Here is a 9,965-nt window from a genome sequence, read left to right as displayed (position 1 = left end):
TTCTTCTTTTTTTTTTTTTTTTAACCTATACAGACAGATGTTACAAAGTTACTTTTATACATGTGATCAATAATAACATTAAATATAGTGAATTAAAAGCAGAAAGCTGAGGGGGAGAGAGAAAGAGAGGGAAATTCGAGCTGTACAGTTTACAGGCCTTATGAAGTTCTTAGTTCTCCACCTGGGAACAGAACTAGTCAAATATACAAACAGAAATAATCAGAGAGAGGGGAAAAAAAACTAAACAAACAAAAACAACAATAAAGTGATAAATAAGAGGTGTATTTACATGCAGGTGTTCAAAGCCTATGCACAAAGATGAATAATAATAATAATAATAATAATATACCATATATATTATTGCTTGACATTCGATTATGGCTAAAGGTTTTTTTTTTGTCTTTTGCTCTATATTCTAAAACATATCTCACTGTATTAGCTGTGCTTTCGGGATTAAAGGTCACATAGAAAAAAATGAATGAAAATGATCAGTAATCTATACATCTTAACACTTTCAAATAAAAAATGGCATCACAAGCATGACATCACACATTAATTCCATGTATTAACATGGTGAATATTATTCAAATGGCTTCTGGCAGTCTAAGCCCCTCGCTAAGAAAGACTGACGGAGTTATTACGATGGTACAGTGTAAACTGGTTCGGCGTTTTTTTTGCAACTGCATAGGCCCGTCAGTGGCAGGATTGCATAATGTAGGTGTAAAGGAATTTTTTTAAATAAGATCAGGGCCGTGCACTGTGTCATGCCTGTCCAGCCTGATGGATGAGTTTAAACTTGCTACTAAAAGTGTAAAAACCTGGGAAAACTAAGATTTCCATATACCATTTACTTCACCAGCTGACCCTGCTGCTCCTTATCTACTTTATTAAAGCCTTGTCTGGGGTTCGACTTACGCACCCACCCACACACACACACACACACACACACACACACACACACACACACACACACACACACACACACACACACACTCACTCATATTGCTTCTTACAAAATAAACAAAGAGGGTAGAAAGACCTCAAACACGGAATTCACACACGGAACACATGACATGGAAACTTCTGATGTGCGACTGGATCTTTCACAAGCCAAAGTATTTATCTGTACATCGACATGTCAATAGCACAAATCCAGAGATGGTTTAGTACTTTTGATTGAAAAAATAAATTTGTCCAAAGTTTCTACTTTACAGCCTGTATTGCTTTTAATACCTAAAACAAACTACACTGACAAAAAAAAAAAAAATAAATCAGTACAGTTTTTTTTTTTTTTTTCCTCAAAGGGTGCAAACGGGTATCATCGTAATTAGCATTAACTAGGACACCACGATATGGATCAAGTAGACTGAAAAGTACAGAATTACAACAGTCTTCTGCGTATCAAAGCTTGTTCAGAGGGAACTCCACTGCGGTGGCTACCCTGTTCAAAACCCGTATTAGTAACACACGACGCACTCCTGGCTCATGGGCAGAGTCTGCTAGTGGAGCTAATTGTACTAGAGGTATTTGGCACATTGATTCATACAATATGTGTGAACGTTACACTAAAAAAAAAGGGGTGACGTTGAAGCTCATTGTTTGTTTGTTTTTTTCTCTTTCTTTGTACGACGTTGGACCCTTTTGGTAGCATAACACGAGTGCACTGAACTGTTTTGACAAAGGAGACGAGATTGGAGGATTTGTTACAAGTGAACAAAGTGAGCATGAGATTATGAGTCTCACAAATTAACCAGAGAAGTACTTCTTAAAAAAAAATCATCCCAAAACAACCTAACAAATAACAGCAACGACACAAAATGTTATGTTGCTACGTTACGAAAATGGTCTGCCCCAGTACTTTTAGTTAAAAGTTCTCCCTGAGCATTTAGTATTTAAGTCCATGTGCTGCCAATTTGAAATATTCTGCTGGATTGTCACAGATCTGATGAATGACTCTGTGTAATTTCAATGTCTCTGGCCAGCAACAGTCGATCAAAGCCATTGCACATGCACCGAGTCAAAGTTACACGATTACTGAAACACATTTTCTATGGTAATAAATGTCAGGTCTAATTTTAGTGTGCTTTTCTGTAATATGGTTAAATGAGCCATGCCGTCCCAGCTAACATAACTACGGTATATGCTGAGAATGTAGGTGCAGGAAAAACAAATGGAGGGCCAATGGAGGGACCAATCATCATCTCATAAAAAAAAAAAAAAGAATGCTAACTGAGTCAAACAGAGTTAGAAGTACAACTCTTCCCTGAGGAAAATACATATTGTATTAGGAGCATTATGCAAGATTGAGGGAGAAATATATATTCCTACAGAATTAATAATGACTCGCAGAAGTGTTTGTAAAAGGGATATCAGTGTGATGTTTCTGTGCATTTTTAGAATATTCACATTATAATTTTATCTGGAATGTCTGTGGACTCGACATTAGGAGAAACCGCTATGGCACGCTTGAAGGGCTTAGACTCAACAATTAGACACGTTTACGCATTCGGGGGAGGAAAATGAAACACACTAACACTATTATTGTTTCTGACAAAACGCAACGATGCAGACAAATCGAATTATTGCAGGAATAAGTGCTTTATAATCTCACTTTCTTTCTCTCTTCCTCTGCTTCTTTCAACAGCTTATGCACTGTACATAATAGAAAAATAGAAGTTTTACTACCAGACAAGGCTTTGAATATTTTTTTTTTCTGATTTTTTAACGGTCTCCTTACTACCAGTACAACTGGGCAAAGGCTGTTACAGTGAGGCTGTACAAAACTAAATCCTAAACCCAAAGCAAATCTCTGTTCTATAGAAGCAGATAGGGGCCGAATTAAACAGGCATGTCTCGAGCTGCATGTGAAGATACTGAGAGATGTTGTACGAGCTCCACCACTAGATGGAACTGTTGACTAGCTCCTAAACCTGAGGCACAAAGATGATTCATTATTCTAAACCCCAGTGCCTGCTTGCCACACAGTTTAAAGGAAATGATGTAACTATTGTGCTTTACATTGGTGTGCGCTGAAAATAGGCATTACACCTAAAAGAGAAAATCAAGCCTGCTAACATGTCTTCCCATTTTGTCACGCCGGGTTTAGACATGGTGAGGCGTGGATTGGCAGTGTTGATTGGCATAATGATCTAGGATAATTTTCAGCCTGGCCCTCACTTCTCAGACTGTAAAGCGCTAAAACAGATCTGAGCCGCAAAAGCCTGATGTAACACTACACACCTCTCTGTCAGCCTTTACCCAGCATCGATCTTCTCCTTACGCACTCTCGCTCTCTCTCACACACACACACACACAAACACACACACACACACCTGTAGGAGCTTCCAACATAGCCTCTGTGAGTTGGTGGTTTTTCGCTTGTATTTCTGTTTGCACATGCAACACATCACTAGGTAAATATACAAGTCTTAAATTAAAGAAAGGTGCAAATAAAAGTGCCTTATCAATTTTTGACAATTAGGAATAGTCTAGCTACTAATATTATACATGTTATTTAAAATAGATTCTATAAACATTACTTTTCTTTTCTGTATAGTAAGTACTTATGACCGTATACCCTGTAGCACATTAGAAAACAGGTGGAATGGACCCTTGCTTTGTGGCGGTGTGCTCAGTTAAACTGCCATAATCTGTCCAGAAAAAGGATTTAATAGCAGATGGCCTTATATGATGTCACTAAGCAACCACGGTGGATGAAGTGCTCGACAGCTAAAGTAATTGCATTTTTTTAAAACTAGAATTACCAGAATTCTACTAATTTTTTCATCTTTCTCTCTCTTTTTTTTTTTTTTTTAAACGATTGTCCTTAGGAAGGTGTCGGTTTTGTACCACCTCATGCAGACGGATCCGTTCCATGTGCCCCATGCTTGCTCTTTCGCTCATTCTCTCTCCCTTTCACCTTCCCTCTATCATCATTTGGCTCTCCCTATTTTGGTGCTGGTTTGCGTTCTGAGCAGCAGCTTCCCAGCAAAAGTCAGAAAGAGTAGAGAGAACCGGCCATGTATGTTTTCTTTCTTTTTTTTTTTGGGAGGGTGGGTGGTGGTGGTGTCGATGGAGGAACTTGGAGGATATAATAAGTAATGACTAATGACTGAATTCTTATTATTGTAACTTAAATAAAACTATTTCTTTTTTAATTAAACCAAACTAAATATTTTCTGGGACAGTTGAAATGAATGTCTGGCTGCTCTGCTGTATTTAGAGGTTTGATACAATAAGATGTTTAGCAGGAAACACCATTTCTGGTGATCATTAAGCAATCATCATGGGACCATTCTGGAATCGTATGCATGAGTGCTTCAGATTGAGTCGGAGAGAGAGTGAGAAAGACAGAGAGAGAGAGAGAGAGAGAGAGAGAGAGAGAGAGAGAGAGAGAGAGAGAGAGAAAGACAGAGAGACAGAGAGAGAGAGAGAGAGAGAGAGAGAGAGAGAGAGAAAACAAGCATCCCCATCTCCTCATCCTTCCCCTTGGGCCCTCCCAATCCCACTTGTGTCAAAAAAGGAGGGAATAAACCTCGCAAAATCAACCCTCCAAATAAAAGTCATCTTGCTGTTCCCCCCAAAGGAAAATAAAAGTGTGTGCAGCAGGTTAGCTGTCCTGTTTTGTGTTTGTGTCGTGTGTGTGTGTGTGCATCTGTGTGTGTGTGTGTGTGTCTGTGTGTGTAGGTGTGTATGTGCAGGGCACTGGTAAAGTGTCTTAGATTCATGCTCGACATTCCCCACGGTGTTTGTGGCCCCTCAGAGTGGGGCGGACGAAGGGGCCGCTACCCGTCCACAGGCATGGACTGCTCAAAGTCTGATCCGAAGAGCTCCTTGTACAAGGGCGGGAAGTGGGTACGTACAATGTCCGGGTATATTGCTTTGAAAGCGGTCAGCTTCTCTGTATGCCTGCTGCACAGCGCCCGCAGGGTCGACACTTTGCATATTAACTGCATAGAGAGAGAGTGAGAGAGAAGGAAGAGAGGAGCATAGACAGGTCCATTATTGAGATTCAGAAGGGAAGTTTAAAGATGAAGAGAAGAGGAAGAGGAGGGTCACCCCAATCTCTTCACTTTCACTTGCGGCAGGGTTACAGCAACTCTTCACACACACTTAGGACAGCACAGACAGGAAGTGTCTTTAATGTGCATTAGCTAATGATTTAATAGATTTAACCATAAAATACTTTCACTCCCTACTAGAAAACACAAAAAACACATTTTCACCCCTAATGTTCAAAAAGGGTTAAAATAAATATGGTTAAATGCAGAGATGACAATAGCAGGCAGTGAGAGAGACATCAATTTTACTACAAAAATCCATAAATCATGTGCGTCTGTATAACCTATATGTATTTGCAATCTACCAAAATATTCGTATTGTTTTTATAAGCATTCAGTTAAGTCTATAAGGTTACTTAAACATAACGTATCTGATCCACATCCACATAAACTGTCCACACCTGTGGCGAAAGAAATGTACTGTAAATTGAAGACATATGAACATATATAGATGAAATTATAGCAATTTTGTCCAAACAGTAATACAAATACTTAATATATTAAAAAATTAAATTGATCACCTACATACAGATACAAATTATTAATTGCCTCATGTTGTACTTAATTTTATTAGTCAGTTTATGCAGAAATGGACAGACAATCATATATGCAAAAAAATCTTTAATTAAATTTCACCTTAGATGAAGTGAACAGTAAGAGCTACTGAAAATGAAAGCACACCTTCACGCTGATGAGAACTGGATTCTCAGCCGGGTGAATTTGATCAATTGTATCATATCACCTTAGCAAGGGGCCGGGGAAAAAAAAGAAGAGGAAAAGCTACAATTATAGGTGGGCATTGCTGCAAGTGGTATGTTCACCAACTTGCAAATGACTGTCACACACGCCCAGGTGTGTATCTCCAAGCTTTGTGCATTAATATCTAAACTGTAATTGTAAACTTTGTCTTGTCAGCTGCTTCATGTCTGTGAAAACCAGTCAAGTTTATTTTTATAGCGCTTTTCACAACGGACATTGTCTCAAAGCAGCTTTGCAAAGGCATTACCTTTGTTAGTATGCCATCCTCTCTGTGATTCTTCTGCAGGACGTGCTGAAGGGCCAGCTGGATCTTCTGCTGTAGCTTCTCCACCTTCACTTTCTCTTGGAGCCATGAACGGTCTGGCCACACCCCCACACAGACACACACACAGACACACACACAAGAAATGAAATATCATATCAGGAACAGGTTTAACACTGAGTTCTCCCATGCTGATATTTTAAGTAAATGACCCAAATCTAATGATACAAGTACAGACTACACTGTGCGAGAAACATAATGAAGAATACGCCACTGCATGTAAAATAAACATTAGAGACCAATGAAATTCTATTGTATTCCACACTGAAACACAGGCTGGTTTAACAAATATCTGACATAGGTCTAATTAGCTCAGGCAAAATGGGATTAAATTGAACAAAAACCACCCTAGTGTCATAATGTGTGTACATGTGCGTACATGGTTATATGTGCCTGCAGACTAATGTACAGAGCAGTGTGTGAGCGCTTTAGATCTCTGTAGCAGCCATGAGTTCTGCTCCTACCTGCAGACATCAACACAAACGCTGAGAACAGGGCGAGCTCATCCTCAGACAGGTGCATAGAACACAAGTTTTTCCCAAACTCAAAGATGGAGCTGATCAAGTCATCACAACCTGCCACAGAGGAAAGAGGAAGAGAGAGAGAGAGAGAGAGAGAGAGAGAGAGAGAGAGAGAGAGAGAGAAAAAGACAAAAGGGGGTTAAGTCTGATACAGACAAAGGTGTCAAGCACACTGATGATCCTTCACACAGGCAGAATATAACATGCAACACATGAACACATAAATAGACACATGCATACACAAAGATATAGTAACAGAATTATACATTTCGATGTACTGTATCTAATGCAAACAGGACATATTATATATAACACCACCACTGATTATTCTGCTCATTATAATAAAGCAAGCTATTTTTTCCACTGATCGATCTTTAGCTCAGCTGCACACACAATTAGGCTAAATCTCACATGTATGTCTGAAAGGCTCATTCAGACAAGGATTTTTCCTCTAACAAGGATCATTTGGCCAAATGAATGTTTTAAATAGATTGTTTTAGATGATTAGTACAATATGGAATCTTATAGATTTAAATACACAGTATATATACTTATGAATTAATTTTCAGCAGTGAAGGTCATTCCATCAGCCTGGAGATACACACAACGAACGGGCTAAGTGAATCTTCAATATTACTTTGCACCCCGTTCTCCCCTTTACATGCTAATCATTTGTGGGCAGCTGAGTGCTGTTATGCAACCTTGATAAGGGTTACAGGACTTTTAATAAAATCAATGACTAGAGGGGTTTCTCTCTCTCTCTCTCCCTCTCTCTCTCTCTGTCTCTCTCTTTCTCTGTCACACAACCCTCCAGTGTAATGTTTTCTCTAGAGCATAGAGGACAGAGGCTGGTTTGTTGTCCAAACGCAATACACTGAATAAGATGCTATTGTTGCTACATCACTAAGGACACCCACACAAATGCACACACTGAGATTCCTTAATATAAACAGACAAACGCACACACACACACACACACACACACACACACACACACACACACACACACACAGTCATACACGCTCCCGCTTCTCTTCCCGCTCTCTCTGCTCACATTTGTATTCACTTTGGCATTTGGACAGCTTTCTGCCTCAAAAGGCTTCGGATGTGCATAAGGAAATACAGTGGAAAGGATTTTACTAATGCCATGGCATTCAAACATAAATGTTATTTGCATACACTAGAGAAATGCACTGCTTGTATTAAGACTGTATGGTTTGTAGGGTTGATAAAAACTCTCCAAGCAGGCACTCAATCTTCCATATGTTCCCCCCCCCAGACACACAAGAAAAATGCAGAAGGTTCAGCTACAGTCTAACGTAGCCTTCTTCAGCAGGAGTAGTCGAGACTGCACTATATTAACAGCATGGACAGATTTATTAGCAGTCTATAGCAGTCTACCATGTGTGTGTGTGTGTGCACACGCATGTGTTGACAGAAGCCTAGCATGAATTGTCAGTTATGCAAGTAATACTGTGGGATCTGAATTTATTCCCCCTAATTTGTATAGTCTGATGAAAAAAAGAGAAGACAATGAATGACACACACACACACACACACACACACACACACACACACACACACACACAGCCAAACACACACAGCCAAACACACACAGAGCTTAGGAGGGAATATGAGCAGCTTTAATTCCCACAACACAAAAGATGAGATGCATTTCAACTTACCTAATGATTTAAACACATCAGGGCCGGCATATTTTCCGTCAAAAAAGACTGTGTTGTTTTGAGGGTCAAAGGCACGACACATTCTGACAAACACCACCTCCAAAGAACCTAGAGATAAAAAAACCACACCAGCATGAAGAGGCAATATAAGTAATGTTTGTACCAATTAATTCTGAGTTTACAGAAATGATGTAGAAAAATTTATCCCCATTAAATGTGGCATTCTGGTTGTTTTCTTTTCTGTATAAAAAAAAAAAAAAAAAAGATCCTCTATGTTCAATATAATCTTGCTTTGTATACATAGGGTTTTTTTTGTTCATGTTGTTTTGTGCGTCATGTTGTTGTGAGTGGGTGATGAAATTCCACTGAAGAGTGGATTAGAGGATAAACACACATTAACGGAAGCCATTACGGCGCTATAGTGAGATGCCACTGCTTTAGGATGTCACTTCAGGTGTTAGTTTGTCGTTTTCAATATGACTTCAATAGCACAAATGATACACTAGACACTGAGGAAGTGCAGAGGGTAAGACAGAGCTGCTAGGCCTGTCATTTACAGGGGAAAAATCACAAAATGAGAACGATTATTTTAATTGCATTTCAGTTTATAATTAGTTCAGTGCTATGTCTAGGGCTGCAGAGTGAAGGGTTAAAATGGTAATCATGGGCAGTACACTGGCACAAGAAGAAATGTTCCCTCAGGGCTCTGAACTTGGAATATTGTATGCTAGTATGTTCTCCCGTGTCTGCACAGGGTTCTCCGACTTATCCCACCGCTCAAATTGTATGTGAACTGGCTATGCTAAATTGTCCCTAATTAATTAATGAGTGTTCCCTGGATAGACTTTGGATCCACCTCGACCCTGATCACGATAAAGCACTCACTGAAGAACGAATGATAATTACAATTATTATGCGTAATACTAAGATCATCATTAGAACAATTACACAACACATTTAGAAACAAATAATTTGAGCAGGCACCGATTAGATACCGGCATCAAGCAGATATCTGCAGAAAATATCGGATACTGGGTTCAGTAACAAATAATAAAAATTGGTACTGGGTTTGGGGGAAAAAAAAGAGAACTGACTGTATTTATAATTATGTATTATTTACAGTGCATGTGAATAACATAAAAATAAGACACAACATAAAATAAACTAAAAAACCTCCAACACTTTGAAGTTAATTAGTTTTCAATGACTTTAATACTATTATAATAATTTTACTAGTGGATATTTGAGAATTTACTATCTGTATAGATAGAAAAAAAAAAAATTCTAAAAATAATATGCACTTTATATATACACTGCACTTTACTTTATTACTATTCTAACAGAAATCGTGAGGCAGACACACACGCGGAAAAAGGAAGAACACATATGTTACAAAAATAAATTATACAAAATATAAAATTGTCCAATATATAAAATAACAAAACTTAATTAATTTCATTAATTAGTTAATTAAAGAATGAATGCATTGTGAAGAGCGAGTACAAGAAGAATGCAATTTATTATTTCACAAAAAAGAAAGCAAAATATAATGAGTAACTATATATATATATATATATATGTTATACCAATATTATACCATATATGAATAGTGAATTAT

At 38.4% G+C, this 9,965-nt stretch overlaps 1 protein-coding gene across 3 annotated transcripts in view; it reads right to left on the bottom strand.

Moving 5' to 3' along the window:
- The window catches only part of roraa (RAR-related orphan receptor A, paralog a), a 248,884-nt gene continuing 238,919 nt past the window's right edge, over positions 1 to 9,965 (bottom strand). For all 3 annotated transcript variants that reach the window (XM_046859208.1, XM_046859209.1, XM_046859210.1), the window contains 4 exons: positions 8,348 to 8,455; positions 6,606 to 6,716; positions 6,067 to 6,179; positions 1 to 4,949 (listed from right to left, as the gene is read on the bottom strand). In XM_046859208.1, coding sequence (XP_046715164.1) covers positions 4,785 to 4,949; positions 6,067 to 6,179; positions 6,606 to 6,716; positions 8,348 to 8,455 — 497 coding nt within the window. In that variant the 3' untranslated portion in view covers positions 1 to 4,784. The remainder of the gene's footprint in view (positions 4,950 to 6,066; positions 6,180 to 6,605; positions 6,717 to 8,347; positions 8,456 to 9,965) is intronic.

The sequence above is a fragment of the Silurus meridionalis genome, chromosome 10 (genome assembly GCF_014805685.1).
Source record: "Silurus meridionalis isolate SWU-2019-XX chromosome 10, ASM1480568v1, whole genome shotgun sequence".
NCBI lineage: Eukaryota > Metazoa > Chordata > Actinopteri > Siluriformes > Siluridae > Silurus > Silurus meridionalis.
The sequence above is the reverse complement of the archived record's forward strand: the minus strand, read 5'-3'. Positions and strand labels throughout refer to the sequence as shown.